At 37.1% G+C, this 24,742-nt stretch overlaps 1 protein-coding gene across 4 annotated transcripts in view; it reads right to left on the bottom strand.

Annotated features, from left to right (window-relative positions):
• CFAP54 (cilia and flagella associated protein 54) overlaps positions 1–24,742 on the bottom strand; it is a 279,694-nt gene that overhangs the window by 38,534 nt on the left and 216,418 nt on the right. For all 4 annotated transcript variants that reach the window (XM_074271318.1, XM_074271319.1, XM_074271321.1 and 1 more), the window contains 7 exons: positions 24,347–24,496; positions 20,784–20,886; positions 18,692–18,773; positions 14,730–14,828; positions 14,054–14,195; positions 9,619–9,819; positions 7,240–7,451 (listed from right to left, as the gene is read on the bottom strand). In XM_074271318.1, coding sequence (XP_074127419.1) covers positions 7,240–7,451; positions 9,619–9,819; positions 14,054–14,195; positions 14,730–14,828; positions 18,692–18,773; positions 20,784–20,886; positions 24,347–24,496 — 989 coding nt within the window. The remainder of the gene's footprint in view (positions 1–7,239; positions 7,452–9,618; positions 9,820–14,053; positions 14,196–14,729; positions 14,829–18,691; positions 18,774–20,783; positions 20,887–24,346; positions 24,497–24,742) is intronic.

Raw genomic sequence — 24,742 nt, 5'->3', positions numbered from 1 at the left:
TTTGCAATTCATAATACACTCTAGTTCTTTTTTGGTCATAAATTCCTTCACAAGGAGCTATTTTTAAAGCAATTGTACTTTTTATATTTGTTCAAATCCAAGACCTCTGTTTCTATATTGCTAGATTTTGGTTCATGCTTCTCTTTAAAATGGTGAACTCCCTAAGATCACAGATTTAGAACTTGAAGAGACTCTAGAGATCATCTCTTTTATCTTCCCTTATTGTGAAGATGGAAAAAAAAAAGAGGTCCAGAGAGTTTTAAGATTCTATGGCTAATGGGCAGCAGAACTGGAATTTGTATTCAGGCCCTGTGATTCTAACTTTAGTGTGCTCCCTTTCAGTGCTCAGAATGACCATGGAACTAGAATCGGCCACCAACATACCAAATCAAATGCTTCCCAGCATGATGTTAATAATCATATGGAAACTATCAAAATGTCCATTGTCATAGTCCTTGTTAGGAAGAGGTTATCAGTATTAGAAAACAAAATAAAAATAAAATTTTCGGATCATAGGTTTAATAAGATTCAAAGGAAACTAAAAATGACCTGAGGGGCCACTGAGTCCAAACCTGGTGAAAGAACTTATTGTTCTTTCCTGTTCTGAATCATGGGGAGTCAGGAATTCATCAGAAACAGCTTCATCTTGGGGCATCCATTTTCAGGCAACAATAATAACCATAATCATCTTTAATACTTGAAGGTTCTACAATTAGTCCTCCAAGCCTTATCTGATATGTGTATAGTATTTCATGAATATGAGGCACTTTAGGGTTGATAAAAGCTTAGCTGTTGCCCCTGCCCCAATATCCTGACACTGAAAAAGGTCCTTGGTGTGGGGGCTACAGCTAAGATTCCATCAAGGTCACTGGATCACAGATAGATCAGAGATAGAAGGGACCTCAATAAGAGTCCACCAGCATTTTAAAATTCTTTCCCTGTAACGGGGATTGAGAAGAATAATGATAAACTTGAGATAGAGAAGAAGCAATGTTCAATTGACCCCTGGGAAACTTTAGGAATTTTCCCAGGCTGAGAAAAGGGCAGGTTCTTGTATCTTGAAATATCAACTGCACCTAAACTGATGCAAAAAAGGGTTATCCTGATTCCAAAAATCAAAAAAACAATCAATCAAAACTTTAGAATAAAATTAAAGGATTCATTTAGCAAATGTCTCTCTTTATTGAATGTTAATCAGAACTTGAGGATGATGTCTGGATAGGGGTTTGGGAGAGGGACAGGGAGGGAAGAGATTCAATTGTTCCTTTTCTATATGAACAGTACTACAGCTTCTGAAAAATGCCCTTCATGGCTCATCCATCTGTGGACAGACCGGCAAGTTCTTCCTAATACATGAGTCATTTGGTACCAACAGTATCTGTACCATATACAAGGGACAGCATTCTGCTCTTAGGGGTTATGGTTTATTGTTGTCATTTCCCCCGAGTTGTGATCCCTGGCTGGGACACTATCCAGGGACACTCAGCCCATCAAAAAATTACAGTTTTTTTAGGTAACATGAGCCTGGAATCGATACTGGTGGAGAAATACAAATGTGTGGGATCCATAAATAATTCACTGGGTTCTCTGAGAGAGACCTAAAGATCACCACACAGTGTTAAATATCACTCCCGAGTAACAGAATGATCAGGGGGACTACAATAGTCCCAACAATCCCATTCTTTTATACAGGCCTTCCTCAATGATGTCCAGAGGGCTTTGTGAAATTAACTCCTTGCTGGGATGTAGGAAGGGGAAAAGAGGGTATTTATAAGTATTATTTTTCAAATCTACTGAAACTGATGCATCACAGAGTTAAGTGGCCAGGCTGAGAAGGGGCTTCAGGTGGGTGCTCTCGGTGCGGCTCTATTATCCCTCATATTATCCCACTGCCTATACAGGAAAAGATACAGACAGCACTGTCAGTATGAGGCCTCAAATAAAAAATGGAAATAGAGAAGTTGACCTTTCAAGTTGTCAGCCTATGAGATGAAAAATGCTTTGACGGGGAGCTACTGTGTTGAATTGAGGAAATGTGTCAAAAAATAGATCTTAAGGAACTGTCAGGGAAAAAAAAAAGAGAGATTGTAAAATCCAAGTCCTTTGCCTAACTAAGCAGCAAAAAAAAGGATAAAAGTGGGACCCACGAGTGCCGTGAAGAAAATTAAACTCTTAAATGGCCCCTAAACAATTTTGCAAATCAAGGCAATCTGATCCAGCCAACTCAATCCTGAGCAGGTGGATATAAGGATGACATCTCAGTTATAATTCAGGAAAAAAAAATAGCTTATTTCTCTAGTTGGCACCGAATACACTAACTCTGTCCAGATAAGTTTAAAAGACAATAGCCAAATCTCTAGACTGGAGGGGGTACAGCTTCAAGGGGGAAATACAGCGATGATGAGGTTCCTTAACCTTAGAGTGCTTTTGTTCTAACAACCTATCTATCAGTGATTCTAAAGTCTTCTGGTCTTAGGATAGTTCTACAAACATTATTGTCAGATAGATAATCTGTTGGTCAGTAATAACCAAGTTCCTGAGAGAACAGTGAATAGACCACCCCCAAACCTATCTGTAGGCCGTAAAATTAGCAGATAAGTAACATGAAACTTTGTCCCTCTAACTTTTCCTAGAAATTTGTCATCTTGCTCCCGGTTCTTTGTTATAAATCCTTTTAGAACTTAAGCAACACTTAACAATAAACATTGCCCCTTGACTTGCAGATGGGTTCAAACCTGCACATTCTTTTAAGATATCTCACAATTTGATCTACGACCCCTAATCTTTTGGGACCCTTTTCTGTGATCTACATACAAAATTTGTTAGCCTGGAAATGTAACATGTAGAATGTAATAATGTGGAATTATAAGAGGATTCAACTGCAATTCAGGCCTACAGTTTTCTGTTATCTTGAAAATAATAGTTTCTTTCAAAGAATAGAAGAAACCTATTAAAAGTAAATGCCCATTAATTAATGGTACATTAAACTTCTTAGTAACAATGGTTTGTATTTATAGGGGCTTTAAGATTTACAAATCAGATAGAGCACTAGTTCTTTCTTTGAAAGTTCTGAAAGAAAACTGGCAACTAAGTGGTGCAGTGGGTAGAGCACTAGCCCTGAATTCAGGAGGGACCTGAGTTCAAATTTGACCTCAAACACTTAATACTTTCTAGCAGTGTTACCTTAGAAGAAAAAAAAAAAAAAAAAAAAGAAAAAAAGAAACCTTGTCCCATCCCCAATTGACACAATAGAGTGTGGTTTGCATGTATTAGTCTTTAACTTTAATTCTCCCCAATTTCAAAATCAACTACATCAAGTACCCTCCCCTCCCGCCTCCCCCAGGGAACTGTCACTGGCAGATTGTAAAAATCCAAGCATGAATACTTTAGCATCTACCGGATTTTAATTACATCTTCTTTTGGAACTGTTAATGTCATTTGTTTGGCACCTTTGTTTTTCCATCATAAAGCTTCAATAGACTCAAGAGATGCAGCCGCCCAAAGATGATGGGAGCTGGTGAACACAAAACAATCCTCTTTTTGGAAAAAGTCATCGTTTCTTTGTGTTGGGGGTAGGAGGGAAGGCAGGTTTAAGTATCAAATTACAGGAAGGGTTTGATTGAAATAGCTTCCTGAGTGATTAAAGCCTCCCAAAAAAATGTTATTACAAAAATCAACGAAGCTTAAGAGTTGATAAAAAAAAAAAATCCAAAAAGCTTTCCGCTTGTTAGCTGTCTACACCAGTGAACTAACACATGATTACACTGCTTGCACCTGTCATGCCTTTGACAGTGATCTCCCAAGCTGATTATCCGAGGAGAGTGTTACACTAATTATATCAGAAGAAGAGCAAACAGAGTGAAACAACTCTTTGAAACACTACTGCTGTTCTAATTGTCACGAATATTTACCATTTCTTCAAGGTTGCACGTTGGGTGCCCCCACCTTAGGAAACCAAGTAATGATAGGTTGTCCTTCATCCTGAAACATCCAAGTGCAGCAACTTTGGAGCAGGGTTTGAAAGGCGTGGGGGAGTTTCCAAACTTGGATCCCCATGCTCGGGAGAAGGGCCCTTTCAGATGGATTCTTAGGCTTTCTGAAATGGGCTCCCATCTCCCGTTACAGGGCACCAAGGTGCTGCGGGAGATGGAGAACTGCTGGGAGTCAGGATGTGTCCAATCACTTCACCTCTCTTGGACTGCGTGCATGAAATGGGGAGAATAAGTGTTGTTGATGAGGTCCTGAATGGTGGGTGAGGGAAGATGGCTCTGATCATTGGGATCAGTTTAGTTCTGTGGAGGTTATCCAGTCAGAAATCCAAGTTATGTCAGGTCCCTGAGGCTAAATTTTCCTTATAAAACAGTTATGGCTCATGGCTTCCACTCTGGTCTCCTTTGGATCAGTCTACCACAACACTCCATTTCCCGGTGTCTTTCCCCTTACCTGTCCCCCATGCCCCATGGTGTCCCTCCAAATGATGGAATATAGCTTCCAGGGGAGACAGCAATAATTTTAAGGTCAGGACCTAGGGGCCTTCTGTTCTAACAATCTATCAGTGACTCCAAATCTTCTGCTTTGGAATCTGTTCTGATAATTTTGTCTGTCAATGATTGCAAAAGTCTTTTGGCCTAGGAATATAATAATATTTTTCCCTTAAACTTTAGGGAAGATAGATTAGTGATCCTGTGGCTTTCTGACCTCAGAGTGCTATTATTCTGTCAGTGATTCTAAATTGTCTAGCTTTGGAATCTGTGATCCTGATCTGATCTAAGAATGCTATTGTTCGGTCAATGATTGTAAAAGTCTTCTGGCTTAGGGGTATACAAATATTTCTTCCCTTAAACTTTATGGAAGATAGATTAGTGATCCTGAGACTCTCTAATGTTAGGATGCTAATGTTCTAACAATCTGTCTGTCAGTGATTCTAAAGTCTTCTGGCTTTAGGATAGTCCTAGGTCTGCTGCTCAGTGATAACCAAACTCCTGAGAACACTCCTCAGTTCTACTTGTAGCCCATAAAATTATCATATCAATGACATGAACCAGATACATTTTTCTCCTTGCTCCAGATTCTTTGCTAAAAATCTTTGGACCTTAGCCCACTTGAATTGATGTTACAATTACAATAAACTGTCCCTTGGCTTGGATATGGGTTCAAGCCTGCAAACTCTTTCGAGACACCTCGTGACACTGATCTGTGACCCCAAAACTTTTGGGGTCCTTTCCCCAATGTCAACACTAAAACTACCATTCCTTATAGTGCCTCACTTCTCCTTACAGCTAATTCTTCTGGAATGCTAAGTCCCTTTCAGGATTTAGCCTGCTAGTTCAGGACATGTCCCAACCTCCTCCACTGTTTCCTTTCTCCTGGTAAATGGCAACTTCCACTAGGGAGCTAGCCCTTTCCATATAATCCCACTCTATGCTCCCCTAACCCTATTTCATATTTACCATTCCTGTTGTTTATAGTATCTCTTCATTTTGTCTGTAATCTCTTCTCCTAGATAAACCTACCCTTTGCCACAAAGAAGGGCCATTGTGGATTCTACATTTGGAGCTTCTCCTAAAGCACCTCACCTGGGGCCACATCATTTGCTACATCAGCCATATCACTGTTATGGGGAAAATGGGAAACTGCATGGCACCATGATTAAATGCCAGGACTAGAGTTAGGAAAAATCATCTTCCTGAGATCAAATCTGACTTCAGACACTTACTAGCTGTGTGACTCTGGGCAAATCACTTCACCCTGTTTGCCTCAGTTTCCCTATTTGTAAAATGAACCGGAGAAGAAAATGGTAAACCACTTCAGTAATTTTTTTGCTAAGAAAACCTCCAAGTGGGGTAGCAACGAGTTGGACATGACTAAATGGCTGAATAGCCACATATGGGAGAATTGAGTTCATGTGGTGATTCCTACTGAAATACATCTACCAAAATGCAGAAATTATAGAAATAAGAAAAATCTAGGTTTTATTATTATGGGTAAGCATAGGTTTAAACCTTGACCCCCAAAAAATCAATTTGACAATCATTAGGATTCCTATTAATAAATTGTGACACAGTGACAGAGAAATTATTCTTTAACATATTGCAAGCCTCTCAGATCACAAAAGTTTAAAAAAAAGTTTCATAATCCTATGCTTCCTTCAATATTATAAAAGACAATTTTAATTATAAAAACAATTATAAAAAACAATTTTAGTTTAAAAGAATTATAATCTTACAATTAACAAACTACTAAAATAAACTCTATAGATATATTAAGTCAGGTTAAATAATATTTAGAGGATAGACTGATTGAGGGGAGAAAATTTACATGTCATCAAGAAATCAGGAATAGTTGAAATTATTCCTCTTCAGTTCTTATCTAAGAAATTTTTAAGGCTGTAAGTAAATTTTTTTCATCCAACAAGACAACTTTGGTCAGCTAGTATGAACAAACATTTATTAAATTGTACAGAGCACTATAGTGGGTGCTGGGGGAACTACAAAGTCTAGATAAAGTCCTGTCCCTGCCTTAATAGAATTTACAGTCTGTCAAATAGGTGTTAGGTCCAAAATCTAATAAACTTCTTGGAGCAAATGAGTTTCTAACCTTCAGAAAAATTTATATTGAATATAATATTTGTAGAACCAGATTTTATATTTTATGAGAACATGCATCATGCACTTAGTAATTCTGGCAGGAGGCAGGTACATATGGGACAAGTTTATGAACATATGTTTTATGTATATTTATATGTATATGTATATATATATATATACATATATATATAGTGCATTGCTAAATCTTGAAGGACTGCTCTTATATTCCCTATTGAGACACCTTGTTAGTAACTTCTCTGTACAAAATTTTCAATGACTACTTTGTATAATCATCCCCTTTACCTTTCTGTGGGAAAAACTCCAAAGACTCAGCCATTCTTCCTTTCTTTATTTTAAAAAATTTTTAATTATTATTGATGGGCAGCAGGAAAGGAGTAGGGGGAGGAGAGAATGTTTCGTTTGTAGTTTGGTCAGTTTGGGATATAATCAGTATAAACTTGTAATTCATGGGATTCAGAAATCACAAGAACTGAAAAGATTTTTGGAGGTCATTTAATCTGACTGCTGTATTATACAGATAAGGAAACAGTTCCCCTGACTTTAGGGCTGGTTCTCTATCCACTGTACCATTTAAATTGTTTTTTAAAAACAAAAAAAAAAAACAAAAAATTGTTTTTTAAAGAATTATTACCTTAAGTGAATGCCTATATTGGGATTTTTCGATATTCAACGCTTTTTCTATGGAGGCAAGGTCTTTTGGAAATGGCTCAATACAGGCTGTAATAAAAAGACTTAAGAATTTTTTGAGGAAACTGTGCATTTCTTTCTGACGTAAAACCAGATCTTCATTGAAAATGGAAGTGTAGAATATTTCATCAGCTAAGAAAACTGGCTTTGGAGAAGCTTAGAAAAGAAAGAAAAAGACTTTAATTAGGCAATGCACTCAATAAAGGAATGGTCACATAAAGGAGAGATTTCTATCATCCAGATTGCTAAATTCAACCCAGTGTGAAAATGTCTTTCCCATCAGCTTCTGTTAACAGTCTGCCCCTGGTCTACCTAGGTCAGGGCAGGCAGACTGGCCCTGTCACTAACAAGGCCGACACCAGGTCCAGTAGAATTGTCTCCTGACAGGCAGGAGATATTTTATCAGACTACTTCTTGATCCATGTGTGTCTGCTGTTCCCTTGTCCACCTAACAGCTTGTCCCCTTGTCTGAGACATAATACTGCCCTTAGACATAAGCCATCATTCCGTAGTCCCTTGCTGGTTCCTGGGCATATTCCTGGCCGGCCTTCTCCTCACATGGCTCTTGCTCTTGGTGTCTGGCTTTGTCTGGCTCGGTCCCATCCCTCTGTGCAAGTTCCTAACCCTGATCACCCCTCACTGCCTAAACCTTACCCTGATTTATGGGCAAGAGTGACAGTGCATATTCTTATAATTTTTTAATAATTATTTCTTATAATTATAATTCTTAAAATCTGGGAAACAGGCTAATATAAATCATTTAAGATAATTTCTAAGATGACAATTGCTAGAAGCCACTTAAAAAATATTAATTTAAAAGAGGTGAGCACCATTACAGGAAAACATCACATTTAATAATGTGTATTTCTGTAGTTTTATAAGGCTGAGTGAGCATGAAGTTTTATTAACACAGTGCATGAGTATAAATTAACTTAGAATAATCTAGAGGCAAATAATGTTGGCGGACAGAAGTCTGGCCTTGGGCAACTTGAAGTAAGGTACTCCTGCCTTGATAAATACTGTTAAGTCACTTAACCCTTGGTATTTATTCCAGTTCTCTAAGACCACAAGTTACAGATAGATTGCTGGTCTTGAGAGAAATGATTCTTCCTCTTTTACATTAATAATAAATTATTAAACTAAGGTTTTTTCCCCTTTTCTATATCCTCATTCAGAAATCAGCATCTGTAGGTTATTAGACAAGCCTTTGAAGGGAAGAACTGATAATGAGATGGAGAACTTAGATCTGGTCAAAAAATAAAGAAATTCTAGGTGAGGTGGATTTTGGCCCATTTAGTCAGACAGGTCTGGATTCCCCAGGTCCAGACAGTCTGGAAGTAGATTCCCCCTTGTGTTGATTCCCCAAGATGGGGTGGTATTGAAGCGGGGCTGTGGTCCCTTTAAGAAATTGCATTTCTTATTGATCTGTGATTCCTTTCAGATTCCCAACCCCTCCTGGCTGAGGCATATCTTCCCCAGATGAGTCGTCTTTCCAGGATGCCAGACAAATCCTGGTCAAAAGCTTCCCTTTGAATTCCAATAGGAGATCTGGGCTTGTCCCAGTTCCCACCGGATCTGAGCCAATTTAGCCTCTCCCAGCCCTACTGGTTCTGATCTGCTCAGGCTTCCCAACCCTTACTAAGATACTCAATATAATGTGCTTCCATCAACTAAAGTCTTTGCAGATGGACCTCGGCGGCTCACTCAGCTGCCAGGACTTTATGTCCACTGAAAACTATTCTCAGTGCAAAACTCCATTTCCCATAGATCTGCCACTATAGAAGTCAGTCTCTGGGTAAACTGATTTCTTTATAACAATAAAGTTTCATTTTGCAACTAATATCTGGGAATTAGTGAATTCTTTCGCTCCTAGAATCTGCAGCTGATTTAAAGGGCATTCTTAATAACTCTCTTATAGCCACTAACCACTCTAAACCTCATCAATATGAGATAGATAAGTCTCTCTGAACTATAACACTGAGTGATGGATCAGTCACGTCTCCTATATCCTCATCATTTTTATATTGCGTGTTAACCAATCTGTTGAAGTTGGGAAGAGGGACCTCAAAACTTGGGGATCCCAGACTGGGGGATCTGGACATCTCACTTTAATTTCTCTTAGCCTCAGTACCTCTTCTATAAAACGGACATTAATATAACATCTAACTCCCAGGGTTGCAGTGCCCGTCAAATGAGGAAAACGTGCTTTGAGGTTTTGCAAACCATAATGTCCTCCATAAGTGCTTGTTATTATTGATGTAGCTAAGAGTAAGCTAAGAATGGGAAGCAGGAAGAGTTCTGAGGAAGCCTCTCAAGCTCTTACCAAGAAGGGTGTTCATATTGTTAATTCTTAGCAGGTGAGTATAGTAACGGACCAGATGGACCCAGGAGATTTCTGGCATCTGTTCTTCAGTTTCTTCACTCATATTGGTTTCAAATTCTCGTTCCAAAGCTGAAGAGTCCAGAATGTCGCCAGACTGATTCGGAGAGGGAAAGGGGGACTTGAAGACAGCTTTAAAGCTAGCTAAAAGAAAAAATTAAAAAGTCAATGTTCTGGTATGACTATTTATATTAAAAATAATTTCCAGAACTCATTTAATTTGCCCCAAAAGATGCTTATATTCTTTAGTGACAGCTTCAGTCATTGGGGGGGGGGAAACCTCATCATTTCACTCACCACTATTTACAGAAAATTATGACAAATTTACAGGAAGTTCAAGCGAAAGTTCAAAATGAAAAGTTCAGCTATATAAATGAACGACACCTAGAAAATTTGTAAAAGAACTCAAAGGTGACCCAATGTGGCTGGTGTATGAAATAATTCAATTGAATCCCTGCTCGATTCTAATCAGTATTAACCAATTTGATAGAATCATATCAAAGTTCCACATATAAGACCCCAGAGCTAGGAGGCACAAATTCTGTTTGTTTACTTGCTTAATTACAGGAAGTTAAGTAGAGTCCCTCTACCCTTGTTTTGTTTGTCACCAAACCCAGTGTGGCAGAAGAGCATGAAAAGTCTCTCAAAATAATTTGGTGCTTCCAAACCAACATTTTGTCCAGTAGGAGCAGGTGACCTTATCTTATGACCATTTAGGCCACTGACTATGACAGGTTGTATCATTTCCTCCTGCCCAAACTAAGGAGAAGGCCATTCATCTTATGGCCACCCAGCCAGTAGAGAGGCCCACTGCTTCATCCAACTCATGATCCTGATGACAAAGTATTTTGCTTATTTTACCTTATGCATCATATATGAACCTATGAAATCATTGCATTTTTCGTGTAGCTGTTCTTCAATATCTGGACATCTACCCCTACAAAAATAGAAACTGGGAAGGAGTGGGCATCTCAGATCGTGAGGGAGATCTGAGGCTCACTTCAGGAGGGGAGACTAAGGACCCTTTAACAAAGTGCTATTGGTTCAGAGCTCTGTATTATTGTAGATGGGCTAACTTTAATCTCCACTCTGGGTTGCTGTGGATTTTAGGGCTAGGGTCAATAAGACACAATTTAGAAAAGTGGCTGAAACTTCCTGGCATATCTAATGCAGGAAGGGTGTTATTGTTAGGTTTGCAAGGACTCTTTACTGCTAAAAAATTTATAATATGATCAAAAAGCTTTGTGCCAATTCAAAAGTACATGAATGCAAGGAAACTCGTTACCAGGCTGGCTGCAGGGGGCAGAGGGTTTAGCTCTGATTATTTACCAAGATTGCTGACTTTGAAGTTTATCCGGAGCTGCTCTTTCTATTATTATTTTTGGCACTGAAAATTGTTCTTTGTTTTTTATATTGAAATGTCTGTCTGTTGTTGTGATTTTCCCCCCCACAAAAGACTGTTTACTCCAACACAGAAGGGTTGAGATCTGCATTGGCAGAAGGGAGGCCTCACAAAATCACAGGTCACTGATGTATTGAAAATCTATCTCTGCATGAGCTCATCAATTCAGGAGCTTATGTGAATATAAGCATAGGCTTTGCAACATCAAACAAGTAACCGGACACCATGGCTTCAGAAGGGCTGGAAATAACTAGTTAGACCGTTGGTGTTATATAAGATTAGGGCTCAGAACTAAAAAAAAAAAAAACAAAGTATGATCTGTCCTCATGGCCATTCTGTAGTATGCATGTAAAGGATTTTGCAAAATTTAAGGCAATTATTACCAAGATGACTATTTCACTATAATTCTATTTTATCTATGTTTCCTCTTTATTGCACAATATCCTTTCATTTTTTTTAAATACCCAGTGTTAATATTTTTAAGGTTCTAAAGCGGGAGATTTTAACCCTTTTCTGTGTCATAGACCCTTTTGAGGCCTGGTGCACCCTATGGACCCTTCTCATATTGATGTTTTTAAACAAATAAAATACAAAGGAATACAAAAAAATATTGTCAATTGTGTCAAAAAAAATTACAACTTTTTAAAAAATTAAAACAAGAGCTCCCAGATTAAGAACCATCATTTTAGGGAGTGTGATGAACACGATTGTGTTGATAAAATGAAGCTCTTGAGTAAATTCACCTTCTCACCCAATGGGTAATGGATTCCTTACCTTCTGTGATACACTGAACTCCTATGGAGATTGCTGAACTGAACCGAAAGTACCTCAGTTGCTGTGGCTTCAGGATTATGTTTATAAATTCTAATTTAGGGAACCAGCTGAAACTTTCCAGAATATCTCACATAGGGAAGGAATTACTGTCAGGCTGCATTTCTCACTCCTGCACAAATAATCCTTTTACAATCACATAGTTATATATAACTTGCTGGACTCCATCTTCTACCTGTCTATATGTGGATTACTCTTGTGTGGAATTAACTGAGTGAAGACACTCTCATGGAAACAGCCTTAAACTATACTTTGTGACTTGGGACACAATAAAACAAACAGAGCTATAGCTAAAAGTTGCAGGTGTTTGTCTCCTCCCATTTCCCACCACCTCAATTAGGATTTAAGTACTTTTTTTTAAAGGTGATGGATTCTCTTCGCTGAGGATATATATCTGCTTGTACATCAGGGGAAATTAAATTAAGAGATTATTATTGACTTGTATTCTTTTGTTTCTAGATTAGATTTTTGAAATTAGAATTAAGCCTGGACTCTCCCAAGCAATGGGAGAAGGGGCTTCAGGGGCTTCTGCATTCAGATTCTTTAATCTGGTGTTTTGCAATTTAAGCTTTGCACTTTTTGCTGACAAACACCTTGTCAAATGGAAGATACCCATTGAATTCAGGAGGACCCGAGTTCAAATCTGATCTCAGACACTTAACACTTCCTAGCTGTGTGACCCTGGATGAGTCACTTAACCCCAGCCTCAGGGGGGAAAAAATGGAAGATGCCCTTTCTCAAATCTCTTTTTGCTTCTTCTTACTCAGAGAGTCTCTGATTGGGGTTAATTGGGGTTAAGTGACTTGCCCAGGGTCACACAGCTAGGAAGTGTTAAGTGTCTGAGACCAGATTTGAACTCGGGTCCTCCTGAATTCAGGGCTGATGCTCTAACCACTGCGCCACCTAGCTGCCACAGACTGTTTTTGTGGACACTGAATCAAAAACAGTTATCTTCTGCTAATCTATCTCTTTCACTTAATTCATGTCCCCATCAGTAAGGTAATAGTCCTACTGTACTTTTTGATGGCCAACCAATTTAGAATATAATCCGTCCAATTCTGAGCATTATGATGGACACTGACAAATTGGTTAATATCTAAAAGACAAAAGATCTCGAAATAACTGAGATGATACAATAGAAACAATTTGGATTTTAAAGCCTAGAAAAGTGGTATGAAAATATGAACAAAGTGCACATGGAAGAATTAGACTTATTCTGGGTAGTTTTCAAAAGTCATGAATTAAGGAAACAGAATTCTGATTCTTATGACCAAACGCCTCATTCTTCCCATCCAAGTTCCTTTAGATCCTCTTAGATTTAAGGAGGTCTGTGAACCAGTCTAGGGAAAATATTATAGCCACGTTTTCCCCTAATCTCTAACTGAAATTTAGCTTTTCCTTCAATTATAAATATAGGCAACGAAGTGCGGCAGTAATTAGCAGGACCTGTGGTTTTGTCATGAAGAGAAATCACAGGTATTTTCATGTCACATTACATTTGTTGAAGATATGTCAAAATATTGTTTACAATGATCATTACCTAGAAATTACTGTAGTTATTGGACTCTTTAATTTGCCTGTACCTTAAATGTATTGCCTCATTGTTTAATGTGATAAGAAAAAAGCATATATATTGTTGTATCACAAATTTGTTTCTTTAATATTTTACTGTTTCCGTAATTCATTTCTTTGTAATCCTACATATTTGTTATGCATTTCAAAACATGACTCTTAGAAGGAAAACAAAAATTTCACCATTTTGTTCAGTATATAAAATGAAAACCTGAAATGCTGATTCATCCTGAGTTTAGAACAGAAATTCTTATCCTGGAATCCACAAACTTATGTTGTTAATATTTTAATAATAATAATTCAGTATAATTGGTTTCCTTTGCAAGGTATATTTTATTTTATGCATTAAAATTTTTAAATTAAAAAAACCCAAAAATTCAATTTAAAAAATTATGCATTTAAAAATTATTCTGCTTCACTAAACTCCCTAATAAGGGTTTATGACCACTCCAAAAAAATCTTAAGAGCCCCTCCTCTAGAACATTACAGACCTTTAAAAAAATGTTTAAGCATAATCAAATCCCTTGTACTTGATTACATATCCCAGAAAACTGATTTGACAAATAAGCCTACCAGTCAAATAATCTATATATGTAGAAATGAGGTCCACAATAGCAAATTCTGGGATATTCTGGTAGAAGATCACTTTAATTTTCTCCAACATAATACTCTTCTGTCCAGTTAGCTTCTGAGCTGCTCTTGTTGCTTCACTGACCTAAAATAAATAAATCATTTAGGATCCAATCTATATTTATGCATAATACATTTTATAAACACAGGCAGGCAAACCATCTGTGAAAAGGGAGCATCATGCTCCAAGGAGAAAAAATAAGGACAACCTAGAACTCTACTTTGACTCTTCCTGCCACCAACACACACAAAATTCAAGTCATAGTCAAATAAAGTCATTGCTGTTGACAATTTAATTAATGCACAAATCATTTCAAATAGACAACTTCCTCTGGATGCAGTTGATATTTGCCCTCCTATCAAACATCCACATATAAATATCTCCTAATATTTTCACTAAATAAGGTTGGAACAAACAAGGGTAAGCTTGGCGGATTGTGATTTAAGGCACAGCTCAGACGGGGTCCACTTTCAGCTTTTGTGAACAACCCTACACCAGCAGAAATCCCAGGGAGTCTGACTATATAACTACCCAGCTGTACTATTTTTGCTTGGCAGCTGGTAGGAGCTCACTATAGATTTGAGGATATGGAAAAAGATTAAAGTTAGTGTCACCCACCTGTGAAGCAGCTCGGATTGCCATCCAGGACAATGTCAGGTACACATCGTTTTTCTCTAATATTGTTTCCTTTAATGGAATTTGGCTTTGAAAAGAAACCTAAAAAATGGTCAAAAGATCTCTGATGAAGATGGGAAGTTGGCTGTTGAAAAATCTGAGGCGTCTTATCTTTAAGTATGGCCCCCTTTCATGGAGCCAGTTGCCATTGAAAGAGTCACAAAATCTGGGCTGGTGATTTATTGAGTAGGGAAATGTGAGAAAAGAACACATTGTTCCTCAGGTCCTTTGGAAGGTGTTATGTTCTGTGAGTTTCCATTTAAAGGGGGCAACTATATCTCAGAGTCTCCTGGGATGGCTTTAAAAAGAAGAATTTGGGGTAATTTTCATTAACTTTTCAGATGGAGATTTCTCTCTTCTCCAAGGCAGAAGAGTTCAAAGGAGAGACATTAACAGGAATGGCAATATGTTATTCTAAAAGATGTCTAGAACATTGCAGAACAATGGAGGGCTATCTTGTAGCAGAGTACACCACACAGTGGACCAGATAGATGGTTGCACAGGATGACAACTACTGAAATTGGATATTTGGAGTTAATTTAATAAGTTGACGGGTTTCTTTCTTTTAGATTCAGAGGATGACTGAGAAAAATACTACCCAGACACTAATACGTTGTTGGTGGAGTTGTGAACTGATCCAACCTTGGAACTCTGCCCAAATAGCTATCAAAACTGTGCATACCCTTTGAGCAGTGTCTCTACTGGGCCTGTATCCCAAAGAGATCTTAAAGGAGGAAAAGGGACCTGCACGTGTAAGAATGTTTGTGGCAAGAAACTGGAAACTGAGTGGATGCCCATCAGTTTAGGAATGGCTGAATAAATTATAGTATATGAATGTTATGGAAAATTATGGTTCTATAAGAAATGACCAGCAGGATGATTTCAGAGAGACCTGGAGAGACTGACATGAGTTGATGCTGAGTGAAGTGAGCAGAACCAGGAGATCATTGTACACGGCAACAACAAAATTTTATACAGTGATCAATTTTGATGGCCGTGGCTCTCTTCAATAATGAGGTGATTTAGACCAGTTCCAATGGTCTTGGTAGAGAGAGCCATCTGCATCCAGAAAGGACTATGGGAACTGAATGTGGATCACATCATAGTATTTTCACCTTTGTTGTTGTTTTCTTGGTTTTTTTCTCTCATTTTCCCTCCTTTTGATCTGATTTTTCTTATGCATCATGATAAATGTGGGAATATATATAGAAGAATTCCCCATGTTTAACCTATATTAGACTACTTGCTGTCTAGGGGAAGGAGTGGGGGGAAGATAGGGAGAAAACAATTTGGAACACAGGGTTTTGCTAGAGTAAATTTCAAAAGCTATCTTTGCATGTATTTTGAAAATAAAAGCTGTTATTTAAAAAGAAAAAGAAAAGAGAAATACTGTCTAGAAAATTCTCCCATTTCAAATATTTTAGGTTAATTATTTAATAGTGGGTTAGCTGGGCCACTTCCTTCACTTTATCATTGCTTGTCATTTCAGTCATGTACAACTCTTCACGACCCAGTTGGGGTTTTCTTGGCAAACAGAAAAGTGATTTACTATTTCCTTCTCCATCTCATTTTATAGGTGGAAACTAAGGCAAACAGGGTTAAGTGACTTTAAAAGGGTCACACAGGTAATAAGTATCTGAGGCCAGATTTGAACTCAGAGATGAGTCTTCTTGACTCCAGGCTCAGCTTGCTATCCACTGCACTACCTAGTTGCCAATTCTGGGTCAATTCATAGGTCTTTACTATAAGCACTAAGAACAGGTAAGGAAAGTAGATACAAATTCAAATTGAACAATTCAACAGGTTGCTCATATGAAATAATAAAATACATAAAATATAAGGTGCTGTTTAAATATTAGTTTTTATAAATTCATGTGACTAAAGTGAGGTTTATAGGTGTTTTTAAAATTAATTGAAGATTTCATTCAATCATTTCTATATGGGAGAAATGTGAGAATGGGACCTATGACTCCACAGTTAGCGTAAGCTACTTTGAATAAATGTAAACATCAAAAGAAGTTGTCATTATCCCATAGGACACTGTACCTTCTTTGTTCCGTTTGTAATTATCTGTGTGTCTGTTTTTCTTTCTATATTGCTATATCTAACTACATCTATAATCTCTCTCTCTCTCTCTGTGTATATATGTGTATATATATAATATATATATATATATATATATATATATATATATAAATCTGTCTGTCTGTCTGTCTCTAGTGGGAATCGACTATTCCGTTCTCCTATCTGGTCTTCTGAATACAATGCCCTAATTAATCCAATAAACCCTAATATAAAATCCTAATAAACCATATATATGTATATATGCACAAACATATATATACACGCCCTCACACTGCCCTTCGTTCTTCTGTATTTTGGTATTCTCTCAGAGTCTGCTACCCTATAAGTCGCTCAATCAGGGCAGATCAGATCTACATCCTTATAATTTCTGCTCTCAGTTAATGTTAAGAATTAGGAGTTCACTGTGTTAAGAGAAAATGAAATTTCCTAAGATCCATTTCTTTAAACAGGATCTGTTCAAACTATATCGACAAGCTGTCTTGCATCTTGGTTTCTTTCTGCTCTCACCAGAACATAGTGAGGTCTCAGAAGGTACAAATAATGAATCCCCTGAAGCGATTGCCTATAAATTATGGCAATTGGTGCCAGTCAGGGATCCATTATTCACACGCATTGGGTCCTAGCTGTATAAGTGCTAAAGGAATGATGTGAAAAAGACAAATTTCTGTCAACTCAGAGCTATGGCAAGTGTTGGAAAATGAGGTCATTTTCAGGTTCTCTGGGAATGGGAGTGGTAGTGGTATGCCAAAGTTCAGGTTGCATGTTCCAGACACAGAGTGGGAGCTCACTAATACATACATTTCTATTTCAAGCTTTAAAATAAGTTGCAATCTTAGCAGAGCATTTACCCCTCTCTTCTTCCTGTATCTATGAAGAAAGAGCAACTTAATTTTTTTATCTTGCTAAAAATACCTAAAAAACAAAGGGGCTACCTGAAATAAGTTCCTTCCAGTTTATTTCTTCTGTGATAGGACTTATACAATTTATTAAATACCTACATATATATATACATAATATATGTGTGCACATATATGTAATATGCATATGTGTGTATGTGTGTATAATGTATTCCTTCTGTAGAACAACCACTATGGCACTTATTTCTTGGGGACTTTTTTTTTCCCTTTGCTTGATTTGGTATCTCATACAAGGGGTATTTAATAAATATTACTGTTTGCCTGACAATTTTCAGAGCTCAAATAAAGCCAACATATAAAAACAAAGAGCTAAAAAAAGAATTATAAAGATGAATGATGATGAAAAATATCTAAGAATTACCATCAAGGTTTGAATAAGTTTTATTTTCTAATTCAATAGCTAATGGCAGCTGGGCCTCAGACACTTAGTGGCTGTAACCCTGAACAAGTCATCTAAAGTTTATCTGACTCAGTTTCCTTAGTTGTAAAATGGGGATATAAATAGCACCTGCCTTGTGAGTATGAAATGAAACCATACTTATAAGGCACAAAGTGAGTAATAATTAAAAAACAAAACAAAACAAAAAAAAAAAAACAAACACACACTTTCTCTTCCCTAGTGGAGTAGAGCAGTTCTAAGTAGATGGATCCCTGCAAAAAAAAATCATCAAAATTGACTCAAACTTAGCATTTGTACAGACCCAATCCTTCAGTGAATGACAAGTTATCCCAAAGTTTGCATCACCAAGCATCCCACTTACTCCTGGGGCCATGATTAGAGCAGCGCAGAAAAGTAATCCTTTCCATGGAGCCACAGGTTGACCTCATTGTATTAGGCCCCTACATGACTCCTTATTTATAAGACAATTTCAGAGCAGCTCATATAATAATGAAATCTTTTACCTTCTGTTTTATAAAGGATTGCTTAATATTCCACAAATGAAAATATAACAGGGCTATTTCCAGGTAGGCTTTCCTTATCAACCTACATAAAAAAAAAAAAAAAAAATTGCAGAATTTTAATGAGCAGTTTAACTATTCATTATCATGCATGCCTCCAGGTCCCTCCTCGTGAACTAGCTAGATTTTCTTCAACTCCCGGCTAACATTTCAACTTCTACAGAAAGCCTCTCGACTCACTAATTCCAGTGTTTTCCCTCTGTTAATCGCTTCCAATTTGTTTGTACATTATTGTTTTTCAGTTGTTTCAGTCATATCCGACTCTCTGGGGGGTTTTCTTGGCAAAGATACTTCAGTGGTTGCCATTCCTTCTCCGGGTCATTTTACAGGTGAGGAAACTGAGGCAAACAGTATGAAATGACTTGACCAGGATTACACTGCTAGTGAATATCTGAGGCTGAATCTGAGCTCAGGAAGGTGAGTCTTCCTGCCTCAAGCCCAGTGCTCTGCGCACCATGGCAGCACCTAGTTCCTATGCATATCTTGCACTTTGTCTCCCCCAAAGACTGGAAGCTCCTTGAGGTCAGGGACTTTTTTCTGACTTTTTTCCTGGCTCCCCAAAACTTAGCATAGCACCTGGTAATCTGGGGGCTGGCTCCTTTTGTAACCAGTTGGTCAGACTAAATCATCTGTATTGCACTTCTTTATCCTACCTTCTTCTACTCTTTTTTCACTAAGGGACTGTCACTACTTGGCTCCTTGTCCCCTAAAATGGCAATGCTCTAGAAAAGCGCTATAACTTTTTAGTGCTGGGGGTTTTAAGTTCTTTTTGTGTCATGGATCTTTTTGGTACCTATGGGCCCCTTCTCAGAATCTTTTAAAATTAAATAATTTTAAATTTTTTATTAGTCAAACAAATTTCAAATTTTAGTTAGAATTTAGTGAAAATCAAGATCTATTTTCATTTTGCTTTCCAAGTTCACAGACACCTTAAAATCTAAAGAGTTTTATTGCCACAAAAATATATGATGGTAAATCTTGGAGCCATTCCCCATACAAAGACCCAAGTTAGCCTTTTCATGCAGAACATTTAAAAAGAATTTTAAACACCCATGGCGGGGGGATTGTGATACCCAAGGATTTTCTAGGAGACCAGTTAATGGGAGGATCACTTTTCCTCCTTCCAGGTTAGCTGGGTTCTAGTGCTGGCCCAGACTCCTTGGAAACTCCTATAGGCCCTCTCTTCTGTGTCCACAGGGATACCTCCTATGATGGGACAGTTTAGCAAGGTTTAAGATGTGGGCTAGGGGGTATATGCATCAATAACACAAAGCAGAGTCGACAAGTGGACCCAAGAGTTTAATAGCCATGTTTGTTCCCCAATATAATAATTGCTGTGTTCCTCTTGGGAAGGCCAGAGTCGCAAGTCATCCTCATGAACTAGGCCCTAGAGCAGGGCTGAAATTTGTGGTTGACTACTAAATGAACACACTTTTAATGAGAAATTGTTTGAGTTACAAGTTTTTGTTTTTTTGTTTTTTGCTGAGGCTGGGGTTAAGTGACTTGCCCAGGGTCACACAGCTAGGAAGTGTTAAGTGTCTGAGGCCACATTTGAACTCAGGTCCTCTTGACTTCAGGGCTCGTGCTCTATCCACTGTGCCATCTATCTGCCCCTGCTTGAGTTATTAGTGACCAGTGACCCAAAGCTGAATGAAGAGGCTTTTCAACCACTTCTGACTAAAATAGTCCAAAAGAGAAATCCCTCCTCAAAAAAGGTCAAGGCAAAAAGCCAAACATACAAATTGCTACAATGGAAAGATATTTTGAGGTTTTTTTTTTGTTTTGTTTTGTTTTGTTTTACTGCCTCCTTTTTTTTCTTCATCTTTTTTTTGAATTTTTTAAATTAATTTTTATAATTATAACATTTTTTGACAGTACATATGCACAGGTAATTTTTTTTTACAACATTATCCCTTGTACTCCCTTCTGTTCTGAATTTTTCCCCTTTCTCTTTACCCTCTCCCCTAGATGGCAGGCATTCCCATACATATTAAATATCTTATAGTATATCCTAGGTTTTTGAGGGGCTTTTTACCCTGAATTTTGATCATTTTTCAGACTTATTTTTATAGCATCAAAGAGGTCATAGGATATAGGCCTTGCTTCATCTGCCATAAATATCTGACGTTCTAATTTGCCTGAAAGACAAGAAAGAGAAAAAGTAGTCATTAAAAAGTAGGCATGTTTCTGTCCTTTATTTGGGCCCCCAACATCTCATGCTGGTAAATTAGAAAATTAAATGTTCTTTTGGAGCTTTCTAGTGCCGGAAGCTCTTGAGGGGAAGGGTTACTTATATTGTTCTCAAAAAAATTCCAGGTTGCAACATCTGCTGCCACCTGAAGAAGTCTATTTGCTTCTCGGCCACTGAATGATTAACTAACTACCTGTTCTAGTATGTCTTTTTTGTACCCAAGTTTTCTTTCACAATTCTTATTCTCAGCCCTCTCAGTTCTCTTTCCAAATGCATACTTTGTTCCTTCCCCCTTATTTATTTCTCCTTTCCTTAGCTATCCCTTCTTTATTGTCTACCTTGTCCAAAATACAGACCAAAATAAATAGAGCACAATAAATTTTGAAACAGTCCTTGGCAACACCAACCAATCAATGACAGTGAAAACACTTCAGTCCCTTTATGTGACCCTTCCTAGCCTTTCTTGGAGAGTTCATTGCTTGGCTCAGTGCTAAGTCTGTTCCTTTGATGTTCTCAAAGGCATCACTTATTTGGTGATGGTGGCAGCACTAATATTTCAAAGAAAGACAGGAAAAATAAACCTGTAAGAATCAGAATATTGCCATTAAAAACTGATCACGGGGGGGGGGGGGGGGCAGCTAGGTGGCGCAGTGGATAGAGCACCAGCCTTGAACTCAGGAGGACCCGAGTTCAAATCTGGTCTCAGACACTTAACACTTCCTAGCTGTGTGACCCTGGGCAAGTCACTTAACCCCAGCCTCAAAAAAATAAACAAACAAAAAAAACTGATCATAAAAATACGACAAAACCCTGACATTTAAAACATAAAAGGGAAAGTTAAAAATATACATAATTAAAAACTCCTTGTTCATGTTATATAAATAAATGGTCAAAGGAGATGAAGAATTTTAAAAGAGGAAACATAAATTGTTAATAATCACTAGAAAAAAAGTATATTATCTCACTAATAATTATAGCAGCTTTGAGGTCTTGACCAAACTGACAAAAAATAAAAACTCAATATTGAGAAGGTTTTAGAGAAACTAATAGACTTATTCATTGCTGATGAATTATAAAGTTGCGGAGTTTGAGAACCATCTGTCAGTAAACAATAAAAGCTACAAAAATAACCATACCCCTTGATCCAATAATTCTATTTTGAGCAATGCTTTCTGACAATCATCAAACACTTAAAAAAGTTATCAATCAAAAGGTTTTTTACCGCAGCATTATACATAACTGGGAGAGGGGGGAGAAACCACCTGAAAGCAATCAAAATATCTAATAATAGAGGAAACAGTTAAATAAATGGGTTACATTAATGTAATGGAATTCTATAATTCAATTACATAGCATACAGAGAAATCCAGAAAGGTCTTTATGAAATAATACAAAGGGGAAAAAACTGCCAGAAAAATGGAGCATATACTGTCAGTTATCAATCAATAAATATTTATTCAGTACCTAACATTAACTAGACACTGTGCTAAGTGTTAGAAATTCAAAAGAAAGACAGAAGATAGCCCCTGTCTTTAAGAAGCTCACAGTCTAATAGGCATATCAGAAAAAGTGAGTAAGAATAAATGGACATAAGGAAGCCCAAATAGAACAATTTTGAAAGCAATGCATATAACTTTTCTATACTTAAAAACCAGTACATATTCCTTTTGTATTCTCTTCAAAATACAAAAATATTATATCTATATAGAGAAAAACTCATTATAAATATATATTTATACACACACACACACACACACACTCACACACACACACACTCACGTGTGTATGTTTATATTTCAAATGAATGGTCAAAGGATCTTAATGAGGTCTTAAAGAAAAAAACTGAAAAAAGTAATATTTTACGATTTAACTTGTATTTAAATGTGCTTAGTATACAGTGTCTAACACATGGTAAGCACTGTGCTAGCTATCATTGATTTCATTATTATATATGAATAGTTAATGAATATTGATGTCTAATGTTAAATTTTTTAATAAAAATTTTAATTTATTTTTTAAAATCAGTCATATATATGATATGTGGACATGTACATCCTACTCTACAATTCTCTTCTAATAGCTCATCGAGACATGAACTAGACCCAGGGATCCCAGAGATTCTGCCTGAGAAACATCAGCTTTATCAGCCCTACCCCATCCTGGCCCAAGATGGACAGTTTTCCAACACAGATGGACAGAATACAGGCTAACAGTCCATGAACCAGTCTTAATAGGTTCCCAAGAGCCTTATCATAAGGTTGGCTGAAAAGGAATGGATTTTTCATCCACTCCCAAAAACAAGCTATTAGGACACAAAGCAGCAGCAATCTGTGTTACTGAAGGGTGAGCCCTACCAGTGATGGAATTTATGGACAGAGTACTGTCCACAAGTAACATAGATGTGTTACAAATGACTAATTTTGACACTAATAAAAACGGATGGCTAAGATAGCTGATGGGAGTGAGGAGCCTCTTCCCAACATTAATAATAGCAAGCATTTAAAGAGCACTACAGATTTACGAGCTCATTTCACAATGTTATCTCAGTTGGTTCACACAACAATCCAGAAAGATAGCTGCCAGTATTATACCCATTTTACAAAGAGGGAACTTAGGAAGACAGAGGATAAGGCCTTTCTCAGAATCACACAACTAATATATGGATGAGGTAGCATTTAAACTCGGGTCTTCCTGATTTTAGAATAGAACTCTATCCACCAGGTCATCTAATTACTTCCCACATTAGCCAAGCATCAGATGCTAGTATATATGTATGTGTGTGTATGTGTATGTGTATGTGTATATATATATATATATAAATATATATATATATATATATATATATATATATAAATAACATGGAATTGAATCTTTAATGAGAATAATACAAATATTAATAAAACTTGAAATACTATTATTTTTATCTCATATTAAGAATGACAAAAGTACAATTACTTTTCTCATGAGTAAACCCTACATGAAAAAAATGTCATCATTATATTATAAATTGCCATTTGTTTATTACATAATTTATTGTGTTTTTAAAATATTAATAGTTATTAATGTATTGATATCCTTTAAGATATGCAAAACACTTTATACATGTTATCTCACTTGATCCTCACAATAATCCGGTAAAGTAGTTGCTATTATTATCATCTGTATTTGACAAATGGGAAAACTGAGGCTGAGAGTCTGAGTCATTTGCCCAAGATCATGAACTCAGTGTCTATGAGAAGATTTGAATCCAAGTTTTCCAAGTCCAACACATTGTGTACTGTCTCACCTAGCCACCATGAAGAAAAGTTTTCATAGTCATTATTGGATAAGGATTTGTATCAGAAAAATGGAGGAAAAACTACTTATAATATGAATTCATTATACTCAAGACACCCAACATTCCTTACCTTTTTCAAAAAGGATTTCAGCTTCCAATTCACCTTGTATTTCAGCCGTCCTACAATGATACAATGCAATCTCAAAAAGATGAATGATAGGTAACCATTGAGAAGAGTCTCTTTCCTGGGAGGAAGCTGCTTGCTTGGCTAACATATGAGCTGAAATGGAAAAAGAGGGCTGCAATAATTTTTTTTAAAAAGAGACAGAAATGCCATTTCCTAGAAGAGCAAACCTTCCAGAAAATCAGAGTGATCTTAAAGGAAGGTCATCCCTTATGAGAAGGGTTAAGGTTTCTTGTGGGGCTTGACAATTCCCAGTACTTCTATAAAGGTTTTCTTTTTTTCTCTAGATAATTTATTTAAAGATTCTAAGTGGGTAAAGGGGCTGGCCTCTAAGTTAGGAAG

This window comes from Sminthopsis crassicaudata, chromosome 5 (genome assembly GCF_048593235.1).
Source record: "Sminthopsis crassicaudata isolate SCR6 chromosome 5, ASM4859323v1, whole genome shotgun sequence".
Classification (NCBI taxonomy): Eukaryota; Metazoa; Chordata; class Mammalia; order Dasyuromorphia; family Dasyuridae; genus Sminthopsis; species Sminthopsis crassicaudata.
Note: the sequence above shows the minus strand (reverse complement) of the source record. Positions and strands in the feature narration are given on the sequence as shown.